This window comes from Chenopodium album, chromosome 15 (assembly GCF_948465745.1).
Source record: "Chenopodium album chromosome 15, dcCheAlbu1.1, whole genome shotgun sequence".
In the NCBI taxonomy this organism is placed as follows: Eukaryota; Viridiplantae; Streptophyta; class Magnoliopsida; order Caryophyllales; family Amaranthaceae; genus Chenopodium; species Chenopodium album.
The window spans coordinates 42,063,866-42,079,181 of NC_137848.1; the positions used below are offsets into that span (position 1 = coordinate 42,063,866).

Genomic DNA, 15,316 nt, shown 5'->3' on the forward strand with positions numbered 1-15,316 from the left:
ATTATTCATGATTTATTGCTATTGCTTGATCTCGCCCTTCTTGCAGGTTTAAAGGGAATTTGTACTTGAAATCGCGCCTAATAAAATAATTAATAATTTGATTTAGGCTAATATGATTTTCATTCAAGTGATCACCAATAATAGATTTATGTGTGCAGTAATAATCAACCAATGTAGATTATATATGCTTAGGATTAACTTGATGTATGTATGTTGATCAAAAAGTGCACATGAATATCATAAGGATTAAGTAGAGGCCAATTTAGGGTGGGTTTAGTCTCTTTTAAATTGGATTCGTACCATCATCCCCGAACATCTAGTCTTGGTTACGGACCACTATGAAGTTAGCAATCTCCCGTGATCATGAATGAGGCGACTCTTTTATCTCTAGCTTCTTCCCTTTGGACGCCACCATGCCTAAAAGCATGATCACAGTGGGGTTCAAAGTTGAGTTTGAAAAATTCCCTATAGTAGCCCCCCTTATCCCTCCACCCTTTTATCTTTACCTCGTTGCAAAAATTTGGATCATACTTTAAAATCTTTAACCATAAGATATCGTTAATATACCCCCTCCATTTTTTTAATTATCGCAATACTTTTATTTACGTCCATTTCATATTAATTGCAACATTTCCTTATTTGGTAAGGACCCACTATTATTTAATATTTCTCTCTCTTATCAACCCCACTTACACTACCTTTTTTTTTGTTATTTTTTTCTCCTATTAACAATTAAATGTATCAATTGGTTGTTGGTGTATTGGTGATTGGGACAACACTTGGTAGGGAGGACCCGTGTTCGATCCCCCACAACAACAATTGGGAGGGGACTAGAACCTAACCACCCAAAACTGATATCCGAATTCGGATTAGCCCAAAGACTGAACCGGGTGAAACACCAAAAACAATTAAATATATTTTCACTAACCCCTACATTTTAGATTATAAAATTATCTTTTTGGTCTCCATCCTATTACTTTTCTAAGATTTTGTCCAACACCTAGTGTGGGATTATTACGAAACAAATGAAGTAATAGATAGTATAATCACATGAGATTTTATTGGATTCATCTTAATTATATATTTAATTAAAATCTTTTTTTTTATAAACACGAATTAAAATAAAACTAAATTATTTTAGAATACGTGCTAGAGATTGTAAAAACGGAAATAAGACACATTATTAGAGATGAATGGGGTATGTACAAGCTACAAGGCTTAATTTTGTAATAGAGTTGGAATGAATGTTTACATCAATCACATATATTTCAAGTGGTTAGAGCTTTACTCCCTATCCCGACAGAGATTGAGATCGATTCTCACCCTTATCCTTGTGGCTCTTTAAACAGCAAAAAAAAAAAAAAAAAAAAAAAAAAAAAAAAAAAAAAAAAAAAAAAAAAAAAATTCACATGTTGTGTCGGAAATTACCTTTATAATAGCCGATAATGAGTATTCCTCTTTTCCAAAAACATTATCAAATTACAAACAATTAATCTACATCTAACGAACATACTTATGGAGTTAGGGTTAGGGCGGTGCGGTTACATATAGATGACAAAGGTAAAGTTCATGATTGGTATACAGAGGGAAAAAAAAAAAAAAAGTAAAGCCAAACGTAATTTATAATGTACTCCGTAGTTAGGATTTTCAACAAATACGCACTCAAGCATAGTGGTCAGATTAAGAACCTTGTGACACACTGACACCCCTTAGTGCCTCTTATAGTTAATAAAAAATTAATAAAGTTTTTGTGACACCCCTTGGTGCCTCTTATAGGGTGGTGTTACATTAGGCCTTGGTCAAGTAGCAAGTCCCCTAGTAGCTACGTTCGTGAGTCCGCCCTGCCAAGCCAAGTAAAGTGAGTTTCGAATCTAAACTACTTGGTAATAGATTAAACGACTTTTAAAACCTTACAGAATATTCACTATAAGCAAGTGTAGTCATCATGTGACCATTTCACATATTGAGCATATGTCAAGCCAAGTCAAGTGAATTTTGAATCTAAAACTACTTGGTAATAGATTAAACAACTTCCAAAACCTTACAGAATATATATGCTAGTGATCATGTGAACATTTCACATATTGAGCATGTTGTGGCATGCAGGCATAGTAGGCGTGCTATATATTATGTGGCAAAAAGGTGAGACCACCAACTTTATTATTACTAAGGTGTTTAATGTGCACGCGATGCGCGTGTCACAATTAGCCATGTGGTCCATATTCTAGATCTCTTCCATTTGGCCTTATATTTTTGACAACATTAATAAGGTACAATATGTAAACACTTAGGGCTGTTTGGTTGGGGGTATTCATCATAGGGAATGGGAATCAACTGCCCCGATTTCCTTTGTTTTTGTTAGTTAGGCACTTTTTTCATTCCCTTTACCCTCCCCATTACCCCAAATCCTTCTAATTTAATTCCCCACCCCCCCTAGGTTTTTCCATTCCCTTTCCTTAATTAGCCACCACACCAACAGCATACCTAGACCAGCCACCACCATCCTAATCTACCACCACCCAGCCACCCTCGCCGCGCCTCTACCGTCCCTCGTCGCACCTGGCCTCCACCGTCCATCGCCAAAGACCGACGACAAGAACTCTTCTTGGAAAGACCGTCCATCGCCAAAGACCGTTCCTGCGATTCTCCAACGACGAGAACTCTTCTTGGACGATTATTGACGATTAATCAACTCATTCAACAAGCAAATCTAAATCTAAATCAGACAAAAATCGAAGTTGAATCATAAATTCAAAAACCAGAATCAAATTCAGAATAAGATTTAGGGGTTTTTGCAAGGAAGGGAGAGTATTTCGAGGGGAGGGGAGGGCGGCGAGGGGTAGGGGAGCTCCGGTGAGGGATGGGAAGCTCCAACGAGGGGCGGCGAGTGGTGTGGTGGTTGGGTGGTGGCTGGAAAGTGAAGGAAATATGTATTGTGTGGTGGTGGTGTGGTGGTGAGGATGGTGGCTTGTTTCCCTTTCTTATTCAAAACAAAAGTATATTTGGGGGTTTTTCATTCCATTCCTCTTATTTCACTTTGTTCATTCCATTCCGATTACCCTATACAAACCAAACGGCCCCTTATATATTTTTAAAGTATAAATGTCCGCACACTATATTTAAGAGTTAAAATAAAGAAACAACTAACATTAATGAGGACAAATAATTAAAAATAAAAAATAAAAAAACACTATTTTTAAAGTTATTTTAAACTTTAAACTTTTTGAAAGGTATAAAATTGGGCAAGCATGTGTTTGGACGTATGTGAGGTGAAAGGAAGTGATTTTGGCCTTCGTTGGCAAATGGCTTTTTGATTAGCTTATTGCTTTTTTTTTTCGAACAACCAAAATACATGTTAGGTAAACAGTTTTTCAGATCAGCTAGTTGAAAAGTCAACTTTTCCGCCAAAAACAAAATGATAGTCAACAACTAATAATATATAATTAATGATTACTAATTACTAATATATAATTAATAGTAATTAATAATTAATAGATAGTAATTAACAATTAGTAATTAGTAATATATAATTAATACTTCATAATTATTACTTAATAACTAGTAATTAGTAATTAATAATTAATCATTAGTATTTTGTAATAGAAATTAATAATTAATAATTTGAAATTAATAATTAGTAATTAATAATTTTGATAATAAATAAATAAGAACACATGATAATGTCCTTTAAGGTCATTTTGCATAACAACTAATTTTACTAAACATATTTACATACAGCAAATGGTCAAACATAGTGGTGTAACCAGATTTTTTACATTAAGGGGGCCAAGATCAAATATATACGAAGTTTTTATTTATTTCGTCTAGAAATAATTTTTATTCTCTCATTGCACAACTTATAAAATTTTGAATACTAAGCTCCCGTCATAAAAAAATTAAATAAATAAATAAAAATAAAAAAAATCTAAGCTATAATTTTTTTTAAGCTATAATTTATCCTAACATAACTGCTATATTTTTAGAAAATATTTTTTTAAGAAAACTTTTTTTAAAAAATTGTAAAATACGCACTACTTACATATTAAGATCCAATAATATGGAGCAAGCCCACTTAGCTTAGCCCACTAGCAAATATAAAGCATAAAGTTTAAAAAAAATTTAAAAAAAAAAATAGTATTATAGAAATCAAACTCCAATGTCATGGTTCAATTACTTCAAGGCAAACTAGCTTAGCTACAATGTATAAGCTATCTTTACATGCATAATAAATTTTTAACTGAATTAAAAGGGGATATGGCCTACCCCAGCCCCCCTTTTGATTCCACCCTTGGTCAAACAACCATTACAAACAGTTAATACTAACATCTAATCAAACAAGCCAAGTTAATTGTCAAACAAGGCCTTTATAAACAAGTAAGCAACTATTGTGTATTCGCTTAGAGCATGTATGGTAAGAGTGTTTTATGGGTTGATGTGAATTCAATTAAACCATTACCGCTATCAAGTGTTTAGTTAGAAGGTTTGCATAACAATTACTATTACTTAAAGGGTAATAGTTTCCACATACTACGTATTTGTTACTTTTTTATAGCCTAAGGTAACAATTACCTTTATTTTCCCCGAATAAAAAGAAAATGAGCTAGGTTTAAGTGATTCATTTAATAATTAAACCAAACAAATAAAAAAGATAAGTGAGAGTTGAATGTTTTTTTTTTCTCACCCTCTTATTCCTTTCTATTCCACTCTATTTTCAATCTTTATATCAAACGCCCTTAATTACTACTTTGAGTTCTTTCCACTACATCACATGCGTGTTCAACAAAAGTTTAAAAGAAGCTACCAAAAAAAAAAATAATAATAAATAAATAATAAAATTCATGTTTTCCCTATATTTTTAAATGTATGAATTGAATTGAAGAAACAACAAAAACTCGATATCAGAAATCGATTTCTAAAGTAGGCCGATTTGGCCAACAATCAAGAATTAAAAACTTTGACAAATACATACCCTTTTGACAACCATCCCTTTCTTCATCACATTAAAAATGAGTTAATTAGAATTCAAATTCTAAGAAAAATATGTGAGAACTATGAACCTATAAATAACTATCAAGCATGGGACAATAGAACAAAAGTGAAACAAGTCTTAGATTGTTAGTAGTTGTTGCTTAGAAAGTAGAAACTACTAGTAGGACTTAAGAAAGAATTACGTGAGGGAACACTATTTGCTTGTCTTTTGTTAGGCGTGGCATTCCGTGGTCAAGTAAGTTGGCTAAATTCTAGCAGTTTGCCAGCTTAGTTAGGCCTTTCAAGCCTCAATTCTTCTAACAAAAGCTTGGGACGGTGACTTTAAACTTGTTCTGTTTAACTTTTTTTTTTTTTTAAACAATTCTCTTCGACTTATCTTAGTTACTTATTTTAAATTTTTGTTCAGATAAGAATTAATTAGATCAGTCTAAAAAAATTCAAATCAATTCAGATAGACGTATTAAATGGTGACAAGAAGAAGCAGATTAGACTAGACCACATCAAACAAATTCAGACCACACCAGAAACATTTCGACTAGATCAGACCATATCTTGAAATATTCAGACCAAATCACCTTATTTTAGGTGAAGAGAACAAATCCTTAATTACCTATTCAACGACTTATTTGGTAAATGGTTATTAACCGTAATAATGTAAATAAATTTGTATATATGAAGTGAAATTAGATTTATAAGAAATTAATTCCAATTTTTTTCCTTTATCAAAATTTTCATTATCATGGACATTTTTGAATGAAAACACAAGTATGAGGATGAGATTTATTAACATGGGAATATTAGAGCGTTAATTTATTGCCGGTTAAATTACACTTTAATTCATTCACATTACCAAATGTTTATAACTGATTCTCAAACGGGGCCACAAGGCCCACAATTGCTTATTCATCGGACCAAGGAATTTCCACCACTCCTGGAATATGACGGTTTAGTTCTAGATACCTACTACTTCGTAAGTAACATAGAAGATGTGTGTGAGAAAGTTAAGGAAAGAATAGGATGAGAGCAATATATGGAGGATAATACGGATGTTTATCTTTATTTAATTATTGCTAATTAGAGGAAACAATATTAGTGTTTGTTAAAGAAACAATGTGAACCATTGTTTAATTAGCTATGTTTTCATTATAAATGTGTAGAATCATAATGCAGAAAGATAAAAGAAATTTAATCATTTTATTCACGTCAAAGTTTTTTTGCATTAAGAAAGTTTTTTCTTATATTTATTATTTCCTTCATAGTGGTTATTTGTCTATCCCAAATATTGTTTATCTTTGTGAAGTATCGGTTTCATATTATCTAGTAGACGCCACATTTCCGCTGCAAAAGCTCTAACAATTGGTATCAGAGCCGACATCAAAATCTTAAGTGGTAAAATTTTTGATTTTGAAATTAATTATAATGGCATCTACTAGTGGAACGGTTAAAGTTAGAAAATATGAAATTGAAAAATTCAATGGTAAAAATGATTTTTCCTATTGGAGGATGCAAATGAAAAATTTGCTTGTATCACAAAAGTTGCATAAGGCATTAGTGGGAAAAGAACAAAAACCCGGGGACATGAAGGATGAGGATTGGGAAGAGTTAGATCTTGAAGCACGAGCGGCTATAATCTTATGTCTTGAGAGGAATGTTGCGTTCTTGGTAAATGAAGAAGCAACAGCCGCTGGCGTGTGGACAAAGTTAGAGGCTAATTTCATGACGAAAACTCTAACAAATAGGATCTATTTAAAATCCAAATTGTATACATGCAAGATGGAAGAAGGCACCTCAATCCGGGAGTATATTAATAAGTTTGATAGGATTATATCAGACTTGAAGGATATTGACGTGAAGGTAGATGAGGAAGACCAAGCACTCATGTTATTGCTTTCATTACCGAAATCCTATGAAAATCTGGTTCAAACATTGATGCTTGTGGGTGATACTCTAATCATGGATCAAACTAGAATATCGCTTTTAGCGGATGACCTTCGAAAGGTTGCTACAAGCGGAATGATGTCTGGTAATGAAAGAGAACACAACGAACAAGCTCAGGGATTGTTTGCAAACAGAGGAAGGACTAATGAAAGAGGGCGAGGCAAGGGAGGAAAGTTTAGATCAAAATCTAGACTTCTTGCGGAAAGGCCGTGTGTTCAAATGTGGTGAGCTTGGTCATTTTAAAGTTAATTGCCCAAATAAGAGGGTATTATACAAGAAGAACAACAACGACAACTCCAGAGGAAAACAACATGAAAAACAAGAAGCTAGTTTTGTCTCAAATGACGAGGATGATTATTGTTACTCAGTTTCAGAACAATGCAATGAGATATCCGGTAAATGGATGCTTGATTCAGGTGAATCACACCATATGTGCCCAAACAGGAAGTGGTTTACAACTTACCAAAGTTTGGATGGTGGTACTGTTTTGATGGGAAACGATCATGCTTGTAAGACTATCGGGTTAGGTACTATCCGAGTCAAAATGCATGATGGAACAATAATAATCTTGAAGGATGTGAGACACATCCCATATTTGCTGAAGAACCTTATTTCTCTTGGGTTATTTGAGAAAAATGGTTGCAAAATAGTCTTGGAGAATGGAGTTTTAAAAGTTGTTCGTGGTTCCTTGGTAGTGATGAAGGGAATTCGTCACGGTAATCTTTATCCTCTTTTGGGGACAACTGTTACAGGTGATTTAGCAGTTGGAATTGGTGGAAGTAAAGGCCAAACAGAATGCACGAGGATATGGCACATGCGCCTTGGGCATATGTCGGAAAAGGGTCTATCATTGCTTAGTGGACAAGGTTTGTTAAAGAACATGAAGAAGCCACAAATGGAATTTTGTGAGCATTGTGTGTATGGAAAAGCACACAGGGTGAAGTTCTCTACAAGCAAGCACAAGAGCAGAGCATTGTTAGACTATGTGCATACGGATGTTTGGGGTCCGGCTAAAGTTGCTTCCAAAGGTGGTTCCAGGTATTTTGTTACATTTGTTGATGATCATTCTAGATATGCTTGGATTTATTTTCTTAAGCATAAGAATGAGGTATTCGACATTTTCAAGCGGTGGAGAGCAATGGTTGAGAACAGAACAGGTCGAAAGCTAAAAACTGTACGGTCTGATAATGGTACCGAATACACAGAAAGAGCTTTCAAGGAGTTTTGTGATCAGGAAGGTATTGTGAGACACTGGACGGTCAGAGACACACCACAACAGAACGGAGTCGCAGAAAGACTGAATCGTACACTACTTGAGAAAGCAAGGTGTATGCGCTCTAATTCTGGATTAGGCAAAGAATGGTGGGCGGAGTCAGTTGCTACAGCTTGTTATATAGTAAATCGATCCCCACATTCTTATTTAGATGGTGACATGCCTTATAGGGTGTGGTCAGGGAAAAATGCAGATTACACGAGACTTAGAGTCTTTGGGTGCACGGCTTATTATCATGTTAAAAATAATAAGCTTGATGAAAGAGCCAAGAAAGCAATCTTTTTGGGGTATCCAAAAGGAGTTCAAGGCTATCGTCTTTGGAGTGTAGAAGATTCTAAATTTGTAATTAGCAGGGATGTGACCTTTGATGAAAGATCTATGGTAGCTTTATTGAAAGCTATGGTGCCTAATGATGGTGATGTCGGTATGAATACAAATAATCAAGTGGTGGAGATAGAATCTAGAAACCAACAAGATTCTAGTCATGTTCAGGAGGAGCATCCTGGTGTTTCTCAAGATGAGGAGGAGGATGATCTGGATCATGAGGAGATTCAGCAGGAAAATGCACATGTACTACAACAGCAGCAGCAGGATTCTTTGGCATCCACTAAGCCAAAGAGGAATTATAAATTAGTTCAGAAGTTTGGGTCAGACGAACATCTGAGACATTACGGGCAGGTAAACTTGGTAGAATATGCACTCTCAATGGAGGATGATGAGCCGGTCACCTTCAAACAAGCTGTCAAAGATAAGGATAGCGATAGTTGGTTGGTTGCTATGGAGGAAGAGATGCAATCTCTTCATGAAAACAAGACATGGGAGGTAGTCCCATTGCCCGTGGGAAAGACTGCTATAGGTTGTAAGTGGGTGTATAAAAGAAAAGAGGATCCTTCCAAGTTAGATAAAATAAGGTATAAGGCTAGGTTAGTGGCCAAGGGATTTGCACAGAAAGAAGGTGTTGATTACAATAAGATATTTTCTCCAGTGGTAAAGCATACTTCTATTCGGGTGCTATTGAGTCTTGTAGCTCATGGAGATCTTGAGCTGGAACAACTCGATGTGAAGACAGCCTTCTTACACGGTGACTTGGATGAGGAAATTTATATGTATCAACCTGAGGGATTTAAGGTTGGGGGTAAAGAGAATCAGGTTTGTCGCTTGAGGAAATCACTTTATGGATTAAAGCAATCTCCTCGACAGTGGTACAAGCGATTCGATTCTTTTATGTTAAAACAAGGATTTTCCAGAAGTAGTTACGATTGTTGTGTATACATTCGCAAACTTCATGGAGGTGATTATATTTATCTCCTGTTGTATGTAGACGACATGCTTATTGCTTCAAAAAGCAAGGTGGAGATAGATAGGTTAAAAACTCAACTCGGTGAAGAGTTCGAGACTAAAGACTTGGGCGCTGCAAATAAAATACTGGGTATGGAGATTAGAAGAGAGAGATCAAGCCGGAAATTGTTCTTGAGCCAAAAAGTCTACATTGAGCGGGTTATAGAAAGGTTTGGAATGAAAGGTGCTAAGTCAGTGGTGACTCCATTGGCTCTACATTTTAGGCTCTCTGGTAAACAATCTCCTACTACAGCGGAAGATAAGGCATACATGGATAATGTATCTTATGCTAGTGCAATTGGTAGTTTGATGTATGCCATGGTGTGTACACGTCCAGACATTTCACAAGCAGTCAGTGTTGTTAGTAGGTTCATGGCGAACCCAAGTAAAGCACATTGGGAAGTAGTGAAATGGATATTACGGTACTTAAAAGGTACCATTGACATAGGTTTATGCTTTGGTGGAGATACATGTCAATCAAGTGGCTTTGTTGACTCAGATTATGCTGGTGATTTAGATAGAAGACGATCTACTACTGGTTATGTGTTTAAAATACATGGTGCTCCAGTTAGTTGGCGATCAATGTTACAAGCTACAGTGGCTCTATCTACGACAGAAGCCGAGTATATGGCTATGGCAGAAGGAGTTAAGGAAGCATTGTGGTTGTGGGGACTTCTAGATGATTTGGGGTTAAAGCAGGATAATGTGAATCTACATTGTGACAGCCAAAGTGCTATTCACTTGGCTAAGAACCAGGTTCATCATGCTCGTACCAAACATATAGATGTCAGGTATCATTTTGTACGGGATGTCATAGAGGAAGGTAGTATTTCTCTTATGAAGGTGCATACAAATGAGAACCCTGCAGACATGTTAACCAAAGTTGTGTCAGGAAGTAAGTTCCAACACTGTTTGGAATTACTTAACATCGTCCCATGTTAGGTTACATGGAAAATAAATGGAACTACGATTGGTTTGATCCCGGTCGAGGGTACGTAGGCAGTCATTGTAAAATGGTGCAACCGGATACGGATAACTAAAATTCGTTCGTCCAAAATTTGAATGTTTTCTAATTTTGAACGAGGTGGAGAATTGTGAGAAAGTTAAGGAAAGAATAGGATGAGAGCAATATAAGGAGGATAATACGGATGTTTATCTTTGTTTAATTATTGCTAATTAGAGGAAACAATATTAGTGTTTGTTAGAGAAACAATGTGAACCATTGTTTAATTTGCTATGTTTTCATTATAAATGTGTAGAATCATAATGCAGAAAGATAAAAGAAATTCAATCATTTTATTCACGTCAAAGTTTTTTTGCATTAAGAAAGTTTTTTCTTATATTTATTATTTCCTTTATAGTGGTTATTTGTCTATCCCAAATATTGTTTATCTTTGTAAAGTATCGGTTTCATATTATCTAGTAGACGCCACATTTCCGCTGCAAAAGCTCTAACAATGTGCATATCTATTATTATGCACATGTTTTTCAAACCTCATTTTCCCTTTTGCATTTTCTTGTATCCCCAAAAGTTGTCGTGTTAACGATTGCAATATAATATAGATGAAAGATATTGATGAGGAAACTTGTTAATTTATAGACGTTTCATTGTATCCTTTTAGCACGAGTATGTTAAATCGTGTCGGCCTTATTTGAAACTTGATAGTTGATTATAGGCTGATTTGATTTGCTGTTTGTATTGAGGTTTTTCTGTTAACTTTCACTTTTTGTGGTGAGCCCGGGCTCAGCTCCTGTAGTTCATCGAGCCTAAGATTTTGAGCTTGGTTTGAGCTTTAACCCCTTAAAAATGTCTCGGCTTAAGGCTCAACTCAAACTCGGCTCAGGGACTTGATTAATAAATTTTCAATCTACTCTCATAGTTACTTGTTTTTATGAAGTTAATTTAATTGATTACGGAAAATCCTCAAATATAACCCCATAAATGAAAATAACATCTAAGACCTAGTTGTCAATAAATAATTATAGGCTACAATGCTTACAAATTATTTTATAAAAAGAATATATTAATAAAAATAATATTCGAGCTTTCAAGTCGAGCTAAGTATAGCTCAAGATTGGCTAATATCTCGAACCGAGCCCAAACTCGAAATAAGCTTGCTCGGGCCGAGCTTTGACAAATCCAAACACAGCATCGAGCAATTTGCGGGTAGACACGCCTCACCAATACACCTAGTCACTCTCAAACCAACTAAAACAATTGACATTCATTATTCTACATACAATCTTGTATATGTATAGTATCATTTCATTTTTCAAGGTGGGCATGGTTCAAGTTGGGCTTTTGGCAAAAAAAATGAGTCCATTTGGGCCTAGAAGGAGGAATGAGCCCAATTTCAAGCCATAAATTATATGCACAAATAAATCAAAATTAAGCCTTTTTTTTTTTTTTAATATTTATATATATAAAGGGAAAGTCAAAATTGAGCTTGGAGCTTGGTCAATGCTCTTTTGCCCTTATGGCTTAAGATATACGAGTACATTGCAAGCTTAAAGAGATGATGCCCAAGGGCCAAATTTTGATCTTGGGACGGACTAAGCCCTAAAATAAGAGTCGTAGTGTTTGAGTGGAATTTAGTACTTCGTAGATGTTTTATTTTCAAAGATAGCAAGGAACATAGAGCTAGACAAGAACAGTACTCAACAAATCGAATAACATAATCCAATGATTCAAGACCAAAATTCTATCAAAACTTAAATTTTACAAATGCATAAATTAAGGGCTTGTTCTGATTGACTGAACTGAATTGAAGTGAAATGAATTGAATTAAACATTTTATGAGAGAAGAAAATTAAGAAATAAACTGAATTGAACTGAACTGAACTGAACTGAACTTATTAAAACTGAACTGAGCTGAAGTGAAAATAATCTGAAGAGAACAGGCCCTAATTAGTTCCATTGTCATGACTCATGAGTACAATCTTTAACTTGACTATAGCAAAAACAATTTGAGTACTTTCATATATATCTTTAAATATGTCTTTTAGAAGCAAATTAAATCACAAACTTAATGGCTAATACTAGTAACTTCAAAAATTCAACCCTTAATTTTTATTTTTATTTTTTTCCCCATTTTTTTAAACATTAGCTTAAAGAATTTAAATAATATCCTCTTAATTGCAGTTATGTAACCCAATTAACTACTCATACAAAATAACTACTCCCTCAGTTTTTTTTTTAAATGCATCACTTTGGTTTTTGCACTAGTCATATATCATGATTGACTTAATTTTTTCACCTTTATAAAATAAATAAATATTATTATATAATATATCGTTAGATTCGTCATAATGTCTAGTTTCATAATATAATTTTGTTATAATTTTTACAAATTAACAATTAAAGATATTAATGGTTAAAGTTACGTCTCGCCAAATATATCGGTCAAACTGATGCAAATATAAAAAAAAAAAAAAAAAAAAAAAAAAAAAAAAAAAAAAAAAAAAAAAAAAAGAGGGAGTACTTTCTTAGAGTAATTAAGAAATATTACATTTGCAAACCCTTATCACAAGGGACAATACTCTAAAATAGAAATATACTTACACACTCAAATAAACAACATTTAAATATACAAATCTACCTAATTTTCCTCTCTTTTGGTAGAAAAAATAACCTAATTTCACCAACCAATCAAAAAAAAAAAAAAAAAATCTTTCCTATACTCAAACCAAGCCAGCAGAATCAGGCAAACCTTGCCAATGATCATGCCTATCAAAATCCCTTCTTGCAGCCAAAACACGATTAGTTTCTCTTTCTTTCATAATCTTTGCTTGTTTTTGACAAACAATAGTTCGACAAATAGGGCAAATACAATGACTTTTAAGCCACTTATCAATACAAATCCTATGAAACAAGTGCTTACAAATCTTGAGTCGTCTAAGCTCTTCTCCTTCTATGAAATCCGCTAAACATATTGGACAATCTACATCATCTTTCCCTAAAGTCGAGCTCGAGGCAATAACTAACTCTATGTTATTTTTGTCCTTGTTACTTGTGTTTTCGCCGTCTTCCTCCTCGGCCACTTTAGATGATGACCTTCTTGATGGATCAATAGTGGTTTCGACACCGGTTCGTCTTGGCCGAAGACGGCGTAGGAGGTCTAAAGGGTTTGGAGGGCAGCTTGTGAGGAAGAAGAAGGTGTATAGTATGGTGGGTATGATGATCATTATTAGTAACATAACTATGAAACTAATAGACGACATCATTTTTTTTCTTTTTTTTTTTTTTTTTGAGATGTAGAATAAAGGAGGAATTTTTTTTTTTTTTAGGAATAATAGTTTGAATGATTATAAGACGAAGAAAGGGTAAAGGGAGTTTAATGGTTGTGGTTGTGGATGGTGGTGGGTGGTGCTTCTATAACTTGCCAATCAAATTTGTAAATTCAATAATTGAGGGGAATGCTATTTTGATGATGGCATCACCATGTTAAGACAAAAGAGTGTAAGTAATGATAATGTTGTCTTTATGAGCTTGTATGTGGTACCATAATAATTATAGTTAAAAAAAGAAAGACTTATGAGTGATACTAGATGCTACTATATATGCTATGAAAAACTTGTTTAATTGTTCTCATAAAGCTTAGGCTTTAGTATTTGTCTACCCGGCACAAAACATTGTGGATTAAACTACTCATATGTAATTAAATTTAAACTAATTAAAGCAATTTAATTAAACACAGTTAAGAAGAATAATAAAATAATGAAAACAACAGTATAAAAAAATAATACTCCGTATAATAAAGTAAAGCAATTATAAAACTAAAGAGTCAAAATGCATAAATTACCTATGTTTCACATTTTTTTTTCAACTTCGAAGGGTGGTGTGGAGGTGGTTATGGTGGTTGACATGGATGGAGTCATGGAGGGGGTGAGGTGAGAGAAGAGGTATTAGAGGAAAATAAAAAATTAATAAATAAAATAATTTTTTTTTTTTGTGAAAAACTACCTATTATAGTCCAGAATTTGCGAGAAACTACCTATTAAAAAAATGTTGTAATTGACTACCTAACTTTTGAAAAATGTTGTAATTTACTACCTTACGCCGGATTATGAAGTTTGACCAAAATTTTACGGCGTTGACTTGGTCACGTGACACTTAGTGACTATCACGTGGGAAAATTGTGAGAAAATTTGGGAAAGAAAAGGGTCATTAAGTTTCACGTGATGGTCACGTGACCAAGTCAACGCCGGAGAATTTTGTTTAAATTTCTTCATAATCCGGCATAAGGTAGTAAATTACAACATTTTTCAAAAATTAGGTAGTCAATTACAACATTTTTTTTAATAGGTAGTTTCTCGCAAATTCTGGACTATAATAGGTAGTTTTTCACAAAATTTCCTAAAAAAAATAAAGAATCTAACCTGTTTTACAGGTTTAAGGTAAAAAGGTTCATTTTGAGAATATGGGATATAAAGGTGGAATATATTCTGAAATACGCAAAAGTGAAATTATTTTGAGAAGATGTGCCAAAGGTGGGATTAATTCTTTTCAATTTTTCCTTAAAAAAATTATAATAAAGCTAAGTGATAATAAAACTAAAAATTCCACAAGCATAAATTATGAACAAGAAACTAAAGTACCTAAAATAAAACTACCAGCCTCTCCAATCTCCACTAAGGGTGAAATTATTGCAAGTAAGAGGAGTCTTGAGCAAGATTCTTGCAATAATGTTTACAAAGACTACATGTAGTCCTGAGATGAGTTTTGATCATCTTAAGAATCTACAAAAAGACAAATAAAATTTTGTTGTCCAATAGTGA

General features: G+C 34.0%; 1 protein-coding gene across 1 annotated transcript; it reads right to left on the bottom strand.

The window, feature by feature from the left end:
* Positions 1-13,160: 13,160 nt before the first annotated feature.
* Positions 13,161-14,000, bottom strand: LOC145582256 (RING-H2 finger protein ATL2-like). Its single transcript, XM_081639267.1, has one exon. The coding sequence runs from the start codon at positions 13,760-13,762 to the stop codon at positions 13,220-13,222; it is 543 nt and encodes a 180-aa protein (XP_081495393.1). The 5' UTR covers positions 13,763-14,000; the 3' UTR covers positions 13,161-13,219.
* Between the last annotated feature and the right edge of the window lie 1,316 nt (positions 14,001-15,316).

Bases quoted from the DNA above. Each gene is read 5' to 3' on its own strand.
- LOC145582256 (XM_081639267.1), bottom strand. From the start codon at position 13,762: ATGATGTCGTCTATTAGTTTCATAGTTATGTTACTAATAATGATCATC.